This window comes from Odocoileus virginianus, chromosome 6 (genome assembly GCF_023699985.2).
Source record: "Odocoileus virginianus isolate 20LAN1187 ecotype Illinois chromosome 6, Ovbor_1.2, whole genome shotgun sequence".
Lineage (NCBI taxonomy): Eukaryota > Metazoa > Chordata > Mammalia > Artiodactyla > Cervidae > Odocoileus > Odocoileus virginianus.
In genome coordinates, this window is record NC_069679.1 from 69,816,976 (window position 1) to 69,831,802 (window position 14,827).

At 35.8% G+C, this 14,827-nt stretch overlaps 1 protein-coding gene across 6 annotated transcripts in view; it reads left to right on the forward strand.

The window, feature by feature from the left end:
• PCNX1 (pecanex 1) overlaps positions 1–14,827 on the forward strand; it is a 172,086-nt gene that overhangs the window by 112,852 nt on the left and 44,407 nt on the right. For all 6 annotated transcript variants that reach the window (XM_070469566.1, XM_020902962.2, XM_020902965.2 and 3 more), the window contains 7 exons: positions 3,921–4,030; positions 4,655–4,760; positions 6,111–6,203; positions 8,726–8,876; positions 10,723–10,864; positions 11,805–11,982; positions 14,472–14,580. In XM_070469566.1, coding sequence (XP_070325667.1) covers positions 3,921–4,030; positions 4,655–4,760; positions 6,111–6,203; positions 8,726–8,876; positions 10,723–10,864; positions 11,805–11,982; positions 14,472–14,580 — 889 coding nt within the window. The remainder of the gene's footprint in view (positions 1–3,920; positions 4,031–4,654; positions 4,761–6,110; positions 6,204–8,725; positions 8,877–10,722; positions 10,865–11,804; positions 11,983–14,471; positions 14,581–14,827) is intronic.

Below are 14,827 nucleotides of genomic sequence, written 5' to 3' on the forward strand. Positions count from 1 at the left end.
CAGATGCGTTGTTGTTGCTCCAAGTTGTCTCTGCGGCTTTACAACCCCTTTAGAACTCAAATTTAAAAACTGCTCGGATTTACCTTTTATCTAGCACCATTTCTAAAGTAAATATAAACAGTAGGTAATAAGTCATTAGCAAAAAACATAAGAAATGCACATTAAAATAATGTATAACGTAACTACATTTATTTAAGAATGTATCCCAGTATCAAACAGCAAAGTTCAACAGTGCAAACCATAATTACTTTTGCACCAACCTAATGAACCGTGAACTTCCAGATGTTCAAGCTGGTTTTAGAAAAGGCAGAGGAACCAGAGATCAAATTGCCAACATCTGCTGGATTATTGAAAAAGCAAGAGAATTCCAGAAAAACAATCTATTTGTGCTTTTACTGACTATGTCAAAGCCTTTGACTGTGTGGATCACAAATAAACTGTGGAAAATTTTAAAGAGATGGGAATACCAGACCACCTGACCTGCCTCTTGAGAAACCTGTATGCAGGTCAGGAAGCAACAGTTAGAACTGGACATGGAACAACAGACTGGTTCCAAATAGGAAAAGGAGTATATTTTCCTTATACGAGGCTGTGTATTGTCACCCTGCTTATTTAACTTATATGCAGAGTACATTATGAGAAACGCTGGGCTGGAAGAAGCACAAGCTGGAATCAAGATTGCCAGGAGAAATACCAGTAACCTCATATACGCAGATGACACCACCCTTAGAGCAGAAAGTGAAGAAGAACTAAAGAGCCTCTTGATGAAAGTGAAAAAGAGTGAAACAGTTGGCTTAAAGCTCAACATTCAGAAAACTAAGATCATGGCATCTGGTCCCCTCACTTCATGGCAAATAGATGGGGAAACAGTGGAAACAGTGGCTGACTTTATTTTGGGGGGCTCCAAAATCATGGTGATTGCCGCCATGAAATTAAAAGACGCTTACTCCTTGGAAGGAAAGTTATGACCAACGTAGAGAACATGTTAAAGAGCAGAGGCATTACTTTGTCAACAAAGGTCCGTCTGGTCAAGGCTATGGTTTTTCCAGTGGTCACAGTGGATGTGAGAGTTGGACTATAAAGAAAGCTGAGTGCCGAAGAATTGATGCTTTTGAACTGTGGTGTTGGAGAAGACTCTTGAGAGTCCCTTGGACTGCAAGGCGATCCAACCAGTCCATCCTAAAGGAGATCAGTCCTGGGTGTTCATTGGAAGGACTGATGTTGAAGCTGAAGCTCCAATACCTTGGCCGCCTGATGCAAAGAGCTGACTCATTTGAAAAGATCCTGATGCTGGAAAAGATTGAGGGCAGGAGGAGAGGGGGACGACAGAGGATGAGATGGTTGGAATGCATCACCAACTCAATGGCCATGAGTTTGGGTAAACTCCAGGAGTTGGTGATGGACAGGGAGTCCTGGCATGCTGTGGTTCATGGGGTCACAAAGAGACGGACACGACTGAGCAACTGAACTGAATACATCTATTAGAAATTCTGACTTCTGATTTTTTTGTTTACATTTTTCCCCTTGAACTTTAAAGCTCATTAAAAATTAACAGTTTTCCTTGAAGAAAACTTTATTACTTACTGTTACATACATACTTCCTACGTCTTTACATATTTTTAAAGAGATTGCTAGAATGTGGGCCATTGTTTACTGTAAAGTAAAAGCATTCAGAGCCAGTACAGTGTGTAGAACAAATTCACCTTTTAATCTTTTAATCATCATATTGCATGATTCAAAATTATTAATCTAAATAAAATAAGTCATTTTGAGACCAATTTAAGAATGTTTTTCTTTTGTCTGAGAGAAATAAAAAGTAATGTCAAGCATTTGTTAAATGATGCTTGTTTTGAGGCAAGATTTATACACAGTGAATCTTAAGTATATGATTTGACAAGTTTTGACAAATCATGTACCTGTGTAATATACACCCCTAGTGAGATATAAAATAGTTTCTCATCATCAGAAGGTTCCCTCTTATTCCTTCCCAGTCGCTTTTGTTGTAGGTTTTGTGGGTCTTGAACTTCATTCATATAAATGGAATCATACCATCTTTACTCTTGTTACTGATGTATTTTGCTTAATGTTTTTGAGATCCATCTACATTATGTCTATCAGTAGTTTTTCCCTTTTTATTGCAGAGAAGTATTTCCCAATTAGTTTTTAACCCTCCATATTTCCATTGTATGAATATGTCACAATTTATCCACTGTCTTAGCGATGATCATCTGGGTTGTTTCTAATTTAGGGCCATCCTGAATAAGGCTGCTCAGAATTTTCTTATGTAAGTCTTTTTTGTGGACGTATGTTTTCATTTTTCTTAAGTGGATAACTAAAATGGAATTTCCAGTTTTCCAAAGTGATTGTACTAGAGATCTTTTTTTTTTTTGCAGTTTTAATTTTTACCAGAGTTGTACATACTTATTTTTCAGAGTCAAATATTTCTACAAGAGTGCCGAGACTAGCAGTCCCCTACCCCTTTATCCCTTCCTCAGAGTTATCACTTTCAGTTCTTTGGGCTGATTCTTTTGGTGTTTGCCTCCATATCTCTAAGTAACTAACTTACACTTCTTGTAATTTGTCAAGTTTTAGGCATTAGCCATGGACTGCACATCATGGGAGCTGTAGGCTTAACTTTGTTTTGCCTCTCTCCCCACATTTCTATTAGACAGTCTTCCTTGTCTCCCTCATATACCTGATATGTTTACCTTATCATCACTATGCTAATGCTGTTCTTATATACATTTCATTTTCTCCTCTATTTTGTTTCCTTATGTATTTATCTCTCTTTCATTCGGAAACTCTTCACATACTGTTTAATTTTATGCTCAATAAATTCAAACATATAAGGAAGTTCAGTTTTTGGTTCCACCAGTTAACTGGACATGCTTAAACCATCTCTACCTTAGTTTCCTCATGCATAAATTAGAGAGTAACAGTACATATCTCCAAGGATGATTGTAAGAATTTATAAATACTTATAAAGATCTGAGAAAGGAGCTTGATACAGAGTATGATATACATAATAATATGATGATGATAAGATTTTTATGTAGCCATTAAAGAAAAGGTCTCAATAAAAATAAAGAAAGAAAAGGTCTCTGTTGTGATGTGGAACAGTTTCCAAGACTGTATTATTAAATGGTGGGTGGGGGGGAGCAGGTTGCATAATAAACTACCATTTGATTACCTACTCTACCATTCTCCCCTCTTGAATCCCCAAAGACAAAGGTGCTTACCTCACAGGCCATACTTAAGAACTGTTAGCTATTCCTTTTACCAGTGTTGTCTACTCTGTACCAGGTACCATGCTAGCAGACTCCAGAGATACTGCAGTGAGCGAAGCAGACATGGCACATCCACATGTCTGGTTGGCCTTAGAAGCTCGCTTTGTAGTATTTATTTTTGGGAATATACAGCTATTCACTCGAGAAGCACTGAATGCCTAGTGCTCTAGGGAATATAATGGCATATGAACAAAGGCATCCAGAAAGTAGCATACCAAGTGTCAGCAGTTTGTTTTGCCTTAAGTATTATATCATGTGTTGCCTTTTGCTGCTACATTATTATATATAATCAGAAGTTTGCTACAAAAGAGGACATGGTTTACTGTAAACTTAATACCACTTAAAATATGACAGAAATTGACAGCAGCATACTGTATCAGAAACAAATGTGTCATTCCTAGTATATAATAGAACTTTAGTACCAAAAGCAACCTGATGATCATTTAGCAGTTAGATTCTGGTTCATCAGAAAGTAATAAGTCTGTATGGAATAAAATGCAATTGATAACATTACTGAAAAGGTTTTGTTTAATTTAGTTATCTTTCTCCAAAATACTGACTTTTATAAAAGGATTATATGATAGATTGTGAATTAGAAGCATATTGTTCTGTCAAACTTTTTTTTCCCAACAGGATTCCTGGGATGGCCAGCATATTCCAGTGCTTTTCTCCATTTTTTGTGGCTTATTAGTGGCAGTATCCTATCATCTCAGCCGACAAAGCAGTGATCCATCTGTGCTTTTGTAAGTGATCACTTGTTATTGAATTAGAGAAATTTAAATAAATTGGCATTTCTTTCAAATTTAACTTCCAAGATCTGTTTTTCCACTGCTTTGTCAAAGTGTGCTATTGACTTACCTATATTTGGTTTCAAAATATATTAACTTTGGGTCATTGTAATCACCCTGGCTTAGAGTATTTGTTAGCTTTTAGTTTTTTGTCTTCTAAGTTGTAACACTGTATTTTCATTAAAATATTCTTATTGTATGCTTATTTATGGCATCTTAAACTTTGTCATTTGTTAATTAGTAAATATGGGCTTCCCTGGTGGCTCAAGACAGTAAAGAATCCACCTGCAACGTGGGAGACCTGGGTTCAATCCCTGGGTTGGGAAGATCCCCTGGAGGAGGGCATGGCAACACACTCCAGTGTTCTTGCCTGAAGAATCCCCAGGGACAGGGAAGTCTGGCAGGGGTAGTCCATGGGATCTCAGAGTCAAACACGATGACTGAGTGACTAAGCATGCATACACACACACGCTGAGTAGATATATTTGGATTACTTCGTTTTCTGTTATATCATAAAGTTTGTCATTTGAAGTACTAGTTTATAGATTATGATTTTCTCTCTCTCTTTTTAACATAAAGTTCTTTGGTGCAATCCAAGATTTTTCCAAAAACAGAAGAGAAAAATCCAGAAGACCCTTTGTCTGAAGTAAAAGATCCACTGCCTGAAAAACTTAGAAATTCTGTCGTAAGTTTTAACTTTTTAAGATCACCTCAAATAATTAAATTTTATACAGTTCATCATGTTGTATAATGAACATTTTAGGGGGTAACACAATTTTAGTAACTGGGAAAAATACATGTATATTGTTATTGTACATGGTTGGTGGTTTTTATTTCAGATTTTCACATGTAAGAAATGCCTATTCCTCAAAGTTTGTTTTGACGTAGAACAGTATGCTAAATATTCATTTTAGATAAGGTGAAAATGATTTAATTGTTTACAGAATTCTTAATCCTATTGAATTTAAACTAGGATTTGAAAGGTGAATATTAGCATAAATTAGACATATCTTCTTGTTATACTTATTGATGATAACTTTGTACTTATGAGTCATCTGCTGGTCTTTCAGTGGGGTTTAGTTCTCAAAGGCAGTCTGAAAAGTGTTTGTGTATGTGTGTTTATTTTCTAGGTTGAAGGAGAGAACAGTAACCTATGCTTATTTCATATACTTAAGCAGATATAGTCATTTAAAACTTTGTAATGTTACCTGCCTTTTAATAATTTTAAAAATGAGTTCTATAGATTTATATGTGCTTTATGCAACTAAACATAAAAACATTTTTTTCCTACGTTACTTTACATATTTCCATTTATGAAAGACTGAATTTATATAGGTCTTGAATTAGATTATATTTACCTTTACTGAACTTGAACTGTTCACATAGTCTAAAAAATAGAAAACTTTAGAAACTGCCTCAAGATATAATTTAAGCAGTTTATCCTAACTTTAGTTTTCATATTAGCAAAGGACATTTGTTAAATATAGTAGGATATTTCTGAATCTAGCTTAAAAGCATAAATCTGTGGTGAGGATGACCACAGGATGACCATGTGGTGAGATATCAAGAGGTTTTTGGTTTTTACTGTAACTCCCAAAAGAATTAAAATTCAGTAAGTAAAATAGGACATGTACATGCAATTTCTACATTTCAGAAAGCCAATGAAAATATAACTGTTATCCAAAAGGATATACCCTATAGAAGAACTTAAGGATCTCGTTTCTTTTTCCCATGTAAAACTTACAGAGCAATGAGGGGAAAATCTTCATTCTAAAAGACTTTGCTATGATATATTTACTGTGTGTGGAATTAGTTAAGTTTGTTTAATTTCCTTAAATAGTCCTTGGTGCAGCATCGAACCAGTTTAGGAGGTAAATAAAACTTATTGTAGTCAGTCAATTATTATGTGTAAGAAATACCTGGAAGTGCTTCAGAATAGGATCAATGAAAATTTATTTCTTAAACTTGGCCACGTGGGAGGAAAGGTTTTGTTTAAATTTTTGTGTAATGCTTGATAAATTGCTTTGTTTCACAGAGCGAGCGTTTACAGTCTGACCTGGTAGTGTGCATTGTAATCGGTGTGCTGTATTTTGCTATTCATGTAAGCACAGTGTTCACAGTTCTGCAGGTGAGGAATCATTTTCTTTTCACTGGGGGAAAATAGCTTTGTTTGGATTCACTTCTGATTTGATCATAATGCTAAAATACATGACTTTTTGTTTGGTTTTAACAACAAATCCTTATTTTTCTGTGGTTTCTCATGGGTCATGGCTCTGAGAGTGGCTTAGATGATGCCAGCTCCGTGTGTTACGTGCAACTGTAGTCATCTGAGGTTGTGAGTACCCTCACTTCCTTGCTGACTGTTGGCCAGATAGCTTAGTCCCTCTCCGTGTGGTCCTCACCATGGGCTGCCGAAGTATCCTCACTAGCTTCTTTGCCCCAAAGCTGGTGATCCTAGAGAGAAGGCCCGAGACCGATGTCCCGATCTTTTATAACTGTTGTGGATGTGGCGTACCACCACGTCTTCCATATCCATAGGTCACCCTGGACAACCTACTATAGCATGGGAGGGGAATACAGGCAGGCATAAACATCAGGAAGAGAGGGTCATGGGAACGGTTCTGGACTGACTTCTACAGTATGCCTGCTTTCCTCCATGACTGACATCCTTCTAAACTCCCCAAAGTCTCCTTCTGTTACAGCTGGAAGTCCAGAACGTCGTCCTGTAAATCAGGCCCGGGTGTGGGTGATACTCCCCAGACGGTGGTCCTGCAGGCCCTGTGGTCGCCCTTCTCAGTGCTGTTCATTCTCTAGTGCAGACCCGCATTTCTGCATATCGTCAGTTTGATTATCGTGCCCCTTCACATAGTTTTCTTCATGTTTTTGTGCTTAGGGTACATTGTATCTGTGGTCTAATTTTCATCAACTTTAGGCAAATTTGGTCATTATTACTTTAAATGTTTTTTCCCTTTTTCTTCTGCTGCCCCTCCCCCCATTCCCACTCGTGGACTCCAGCTACATAATCTTTGGCCTCTTAAATTGGTCCCACAGTTCACTTTTTTTTAATTTTAAATTCTGTTTTTTCCTCTGCATGTTTAATTTTGAATACTTTCTATTGCTTTGTTGTTAAGTTCACTAATCTTTTCTTCTGTAATGTTTTATATGCAGTTAATGCCATCCAGTATATTTTTTAATCTCAGAATTAACAAGTTTCATCTTTCAAAGTTGGTTTCAGGTCTTTTTCATATCTCTCATGCCTCTGTTTACTTTTTTGAACTTACGTAATTCCCTTCTATCTCTCTTAATGTCCTTGTCTCTTAATCCTAACTTCTGAGTTACTTATGGGTTAGTTTTGATTAACTGCTTTTTTTACCCCCATGAATCACAGTTTCCTGAGTCATTGTGTGCACGGTCATTTTTGATTGGATGTCAAGCATTATGTTTTGCCTTGTGGGTACTGGCTGTTTTTTTATTTCTAGAAATAGTCTTGAACTTTGTTTTTGGCCCTAAGTTCCTTGTAAACAGTTTGATCCTCTCAAATCTAACTTTTAAGATTGCTTAATTGGGACAGGGCTATTCAGTCTAGGACTAATATTCCGCCTGCTTTTGGTGGCAACACCCTTTGGAGTACTCTGCCCAGTGCCCTGGGAGTGTTGAGTTTTTCCATTCTGGCTTGCGAGAACAGGCGTGATAGTGCCTGCCATGTGAGTTTGGCGTGGTTCTTTCTCTGGCCACACATGGTCTGTTCCCGCACTGTGTGGCTGATTCCCCTGAATACTCGAGCTAGACCCTCTGCAGGTCTTCCTCCATGCAGTTTTCTGTTTAGAAAACTGTTTACTCTGATGAACTCCAGCTGCCCTGCTCTCCCCAGCCTCTTAAGTTCCATCTCCTCCACTCAGGAGGTTCCAGGCTTACATGGGTTCCCCTTTTATGTCTAATAAATGCAAAACATTGGTTCATGTATTTTATTGTATCATGTTTCATGCGGAATAAAGTCTCTATTATTCCATTTGCCTAGAAACAAAGGTTGTATTATTTAATTTTAACATTTTTGCTTGTTTTCTTCTTTTCCAATTTGAACTGTTAACTTCCGAGTACCTTGCAAACTGAGTGAGGTCCTGTGAGTCTTCACGGGTCAGATGCAGGCTTTAGTTTCTAAAAAATTAATTTGAATATTTGAAGTGATGGTACTTTTTTTTTTTGTAAATTTAGTCATACACAAGAACTCTCTTCCAAACTATGTAAAGACACAACAAAAGAATACTATTTTAAGTTTGGGTCTGCTCTTCAGATTTACAGTTTTATTTAGCTCATGTCTTTTATCTCCTAGTAAAAATTTAATACATTTCTCTGCTAGTCACGTAGAACATTCCTAGAGTAGGAAGCGGTACACCTCAGGCCATACTCTAGTTACATTGGCAGTGTGAGATACCAGGTAGTTAACACATTTTAAAATATCTGTATTACTTGACCAGCCACTAATTTTTATAGCTGTTTTAATCAGAAAATTACATAATATGGAAATCTTAACTGTAGACAAATGTTTAGTTCTCAGATGCTGTGACTAAAATTGAACTGACAGATTAGAAGTTCTCCTTTGAGTCATTTTCAAAATCACTTGTAATTTTTTCACCTTTATCCTTGTCTTAGCCTGCGCTCAAGTATGTGTTGTACACCCTGGTCGGCTTCGTGGGTTTTGTAACCCATTACGTGCTGCCTCAGGTGAGGAAGCAGCTGCCGTGGCACTGCTTCTCGCACCCGCTGCTCAAGACGCTGGAGTATAATCAATACGAAGTTCGAAGTAAGTAGTTCGTTAACACTTTTCCTTTCAATACCATGGATTTTTTTCTTTTACTTGGTGGACAGGTGGACAGTTAAATAAGTTTCATCAGGTAAAACTTCGGTTTGTGTTTCTCAGCTCTTTGTCAGACCTTTTGCAAGATGCTTTCATTGCATTTGAAATGTAATTGTCAGTGCCAACTTTCCACAGGGTAAATCTTGCTCTTTCCTCCTCTAAATTGTCCATCACAGACCTCTCCTTGATTAATCCTGCAGGATATGTCTGTGACTTCTCTTTCCAGCCCCACGTTTACCCTCAGTTCTTCCTTGCCATTTGCAGGCGACTCAATCCCCTGAAAGACTTCCATCTGACATATTTTTAACTCAGAGCATAAAAGGAATAGGGTTCTGTTTTCACCAATGACGTTGTGTCCCACCAGGGAGGGTTATAAAAGAGTTGATCAAGAGAAAAGAGGTGGAAAGTACTTGTTATTGCTGTTTCTCATTCAGATAATTTAGGATAAAATGTAAAATGACTAAAAAGAAGTAGAAGGCCAGACCATTCGGCAAGCGTTTTACTTGTTATAAAGCTTTACTTTTCCATTATAAGTTATCAGTCTGGTTCATTGGCTCCATAACCTATAATGGCCTCTAATGTACTATACTTCCTCATTTTAGAGAAATAATAAAAGTTAATATCTGTGTCATCATTTTTATATGCCATTGATTAAATAAGCCAATGTTTAATAAATTAATATGGAGAGTGAATTTCTCAATTGTTTGGTGATAAATTAAACTTCTGTAAAGAATTCTATAAAGTGTGTGAAAGATTTCCATACCAAACTTGACTTTGCAATCTCAAAGCAGATTTCCTGGGCTTTTTAGCAGGATTGCTTAAGTCGTCATGGTACTGTGATCTTGATCTCTATTTTGATCCTGGAGAGATAATTAAACAAACACTAATGTGTAGATTGCAATAAAGTGACATAAAACTAAAAGAATCTGTACTGGTCCATTCTTACTGTAAGGAAAATAACTCATAGTGGTGTAAATATTTTTTATGGTTAATAATTGCTTTCATATATAAATGTTAGCAAATACATCTGGTTTGTTTTAAAAAACAGTTTTCATTAAAGTTAATCATTGATCTTATAGTTTATTTTCATCTGGACATCTAGTCCAAATTTTTTTAAATTTTGAAAAAAATGTTTTTCACTTACTAAGAGTGTTAGGCATTAGCAAAGTTGATTTTAACAGGTGTAAATAACATATCCATTAGAGAACTTCTTAGAGTTGGTTGACATTATTTTCAGATAACTGGAGAACCTTATTTTAAATCCTTCAGCGTATCCTGGACACTTTCCCCAATGACATTAAATGGTCAAGTATTGGAAAAATGTTGCTGGCAATGAAAATGACACTTATGAAGTGTGTGAATCCAAAACATACCATACTTTCAAAGCTGTTCTGAGGTTTATATATTAAAGGTGTGTGTGTAAATGTAAGGATTTTAAAAACAGTTTAATAGATCATTTATTTCTTTTGGATGAAAGGGGCAGTTTAATTATCTGAAGTAGCCTTTCTTCCAAATGTGATAAGTGTAAATAAGAGAAAGTTAGGGTTAAAAACTGAGGTTTCAAGAAGTAAAGCTTAAAATGAAATTCATCTCATCTAAATTTAACATCCAAGTTGGAAAATTGAATATGGTTCAGAATGGACAAATGATTGGTATACTGGATTTTTTACATTATTTATAGTAGAGCTGAATTTGAGTGGGAAGATTTTCCTTTCTTATGACATTGCCAGACTGTTTTATGCATTAAAATGCGTTTATACCTGGTCTTCTTAACTTAATATTGCCTTGTTAGATGCAGCTACTGTGATGTGGTTTGAAAAACTTCATGTGTGGCTTCTTTTTGTGGAGAAAAATATCATCTATCCTTTGATTGTTCTCAATGAACTTAGCAGCAGTGCAGAGACAATTGCGAGTCCAAAAAAACTGGATACAGAGTAAGTATGACATTCCTCTTATCTAAGTTTGACTGTTGAGGACTGTCATAGCACTCTCTTAGGTTATTGATCAAATATCAAGTAATCATTGAATGTCTCTTTGGTGCAAAGTACTGTTTGAAAAATTGAGGTGAAATTTTGAGTTTGCTTTTCTGAACATCTGTTTCTTCTCTTGGCATATTACTACTCCAGACATCTTAATTGTCAATCTATATTTTATGAGATGATATTTATTAACTAAGGTTAATTTCATTATTAGATGGTAAGTTTTGGAGTTGATTATTTTTGTGTACTATGTGAATCAGACCATTTAGGTGATCACTTGCCTATACAGTCATCCTGTAGGCCTAAATAGGTACATGTTGTTGGGTAAGCATTAATATGATTTTTTTCCAGCATTGTTTCATATTCATTTTTATTGGGCTATAGTTGTTTTATTGGTTTCTTACTGTACAGCAAAATGAATCACTCAAAAATATACGTATATCCACTCTATTTTAGATTTCCTTCCTATTTAGGTCACAACAGAGCTTTGAGTAGAGTTCCTTGTGCTGCATACTATGTCCTTATTAATTTCCTATTTTATACATAGCATATATTTGACATTATTAATATGCTTTTATGTGCTAAATGCTATTAATGTTAAAGCAAGAGAAATACAGAGAACCCGGAGAACCAAATGTCAGAACTGCAATATTGTTACTTATTTGTGTGTGTGTTTGTGTGGTTTTTTTTGGTTACTTATTTTTATGCTTTATTTTTATGCTTATTTATATAAAAGATCAGAATCATGACACACATTATTAAAAAGGAATGTTTGAAGTTTAAATTTGATATAATATTCTAAGCTTAGTAAATGAAATGATAATTTTTCTGAAGTTCATAATTATCTATAAAGTTTTCAGTTATTAGTTGATTAACATTCTTTCTTATATTGTAGATTAGGTGCTTTAATGATCACCATTGCTGGTCTGAAGTTGCTGCGATCCTCTTTTAGCAGTCCTACATATCAGTATGTCACAGTCATCTTTACTGTGCTCTTTTTCAAAATCGACTATGAAGCTTTTTCAGAGACCATGCTCTTGGATCTCTTCTTCATGTCTATACTCTTCAACAAGGTAATATCTGAAGAAAACATTGCTGTCTGTAAAAAAGTATCTCCCTCAGTGGTATGCCATTTAGTGAGGATTATACCTGCATTTCATTTGCTTCATTATCTTTTAAGTAATATCTTCAGTCAACCAGTTATTTAGGATTAGAATCCCTAAGCAGTAGCAGTCAACTGTGATCCATAAGAAGGTACGTTTCTTGCTGTAGGTAGGAAGGTAACATTAAATATTATATGGAAAAATTAATGGAACTCTATTAGGTATATATTTTTGAATACATGGAGTCTTCCTAAAGGGGGTGTGATTTTGAAGTTTAGAAATAGACATGGTAATAATTGAACTGAACTGTGGGCAGCTGGAGAGAGAGAGAGGGAGGAAGTAACCTGGCGCTGAGTGGAGACTAGAGACAGAGGGCAGTGAACCCACGTGGGAACAGTCAGACCCTAGTTTATTTGCAGAATACTATGAAGTTTACAGACTGCTTCTAAGATTTGTATTCCACCCATAAGATAGGTGCTTTTAGTCTTTCTACAGATGAGATGGTAAAGCCTGCATCTTCTGCCTCCAGGAGTCTTATTGCTAAACCACACTGCCTATCTGAATGACTTCAGTTGTGCAGATTATTTGAAATTAAATAGAGTTTAGATTTCATTTTAACACTGACCACATACAGAGGACTTTGACATATATTATCCCATTTGATAGGTAACAGAGAGCTGAAGCATATGAACAGCTACAAAACACAATGAAAGCCCAGTTTTAGAAAAGTTAGCCTGGTCAGCCACATTTGGGATGAATTGGGGAAGAGAGAACCTAAAGGTATGAAGAACAGCTTAAGAGATTGTGACAGTAATTTAGATTTGATAGAGATCTGGCCTAGCATGGGGACAGTTACAAATGAAAACCATTAATTGAACAAGGTTTTAGTAGTAGTCAGTTTCTAAATATTGTACTATATATCATGCTAAATAGCTTCTAAAATATTGCAGTATTATATTTGCTCAATTACTAATTTGTATACATTTGTATCATTTATTTCCTCCTCTAGTGAACATGTTTAACCAGAGAAAGAAGCCAGAAAGTTAGTGACGGAATTGTTTAAATAAAAAAAGCATGTGATTCCTCACGAACTTAATATTTAGATTGGAAATTGTATTGAATGTTCTTACACTGGTTGGAAAAAAGTGAAAGTTGCAGTAAAATATAAACAGTCCTTGAAATAGTCACTACACTTAACTCAAATTAGTTTGAATTTTCTTCATACTTTCATTTGTGAGGCAGATTATTTTTGAGAGCATAGCACGTTCCAGAACTATTCTAGATGCTTAGGCTATGTTAGTTAACAAAACAGAGAAAGCGTAAGGAGTTTGCATTTTATATAGCTACTTCATAGAACTTAACAGTCATATTAAGCAAGTGATATTCAGTATTTAAGATAACCATTGTAAGATATACCATCAATTTAATAATATTTCAAGAAAAAATTACTCTGAATATGAAAATGGTTTCGCCAGCCACTTTCCATGTCATTTTTCTTTAATATTACAGTCAAATTTGAGTACAGTCTGTATTTAGAGATGGAGGAGTGTTCTGAGTCACTGTTTTTAAGGCAGTTGTAATGGCTTCTGATAGTCTTCCTGTCATCCTGATCTCATTAGTGCCGAGGATTGTCAGCACAATTTTGAGTCATAGCAAAGAATGCAGGTGTTCATCTGCATTTTCTGATTGGTTAAGGTTGTGATTTCTTTTTTAACTTAGAAATTAAACAAGTTCATTTGTAAATCAGCTAAATAATTTAAATTTGAGGTGTTTGGTGCCTGAATCATGGCATTGAGTTAGTCAGAACCTCTTGCTTTTGAGATTCTGTGATCTGTTCTAAGAATGGGGTCTTGTGTTGCCTAGCGTGCAGAGTCAGCCTTAGGCAAATACAATAGTTCTCTTACAGTGTTGAAGACATATTCAACAGCAAAACAGATCCCAATTTAAATAAGATGGAAATGTACATTATGTTTCCGTTGGCAGTAACAGTTCTGATTATGAACAGATGCCTAACACACACTAATAGAATTCTTAGGCAAATAGGCAGTCACAACTGTATTACAACTTATCCCCTTCCTGGCTGCTTTCAGATTCCTTTTGACATTGCCTTTAAAACATGCTTAGTTCCCAAAGCACTAAAATTTGAGGGAAATGTATTAGAATAAAAATATATATTTATTGCTTAAGTTTTACAGACATCTTTATTTCCTACCTTTTTTTGTGTGTTTGTAGTTGTAATATAACCAGTAGAGAGTATAGAATTAAAAAAAAAAAAACCAAAACACAAATCCATAAGTCAGTTAACTGTCTTTACTTAAAAACATGTGTAGTGTTTTGGCAGGGTTATTTATTTTATTTCAATGCTGTTTCCTTGTTAGGAAGAAAATTGATTTAGAAGTTCTTCAAATTTTCCATTTTAAGTCTGATGATAAGCTTTTTACTGTTTTTTCCTCCCACAGCTTTGGGAACTCCTTTATAAGTTGCAGTTTGTGTACACTTATATTGCCCCGTGGCAAATCACGTGGGGTTCTGCTTTCCATGCTTTTGCTCAGCCTTTTGCAGTGCCCCGTATCCTTCTAGTAAAAATTTTATAAGAAAGGGCAGTCATATCCTTGCTGAGAATGTTGGTTTGTAGGCATAACTTTTCTCAGGCATAGAATATAGGGTGCATGCATGCGTGCTAAGTCACTTCAGTCATGTCTGACTCTTCGCGACTCTATGGACTGTAGCCCACCATGCTCCTCCATCCCAAGGAATTCTCCAGGCAAGAACCCTGGAGTGGGTTGCCATGCCCTCGTCTGGGGATCTTCCCTAC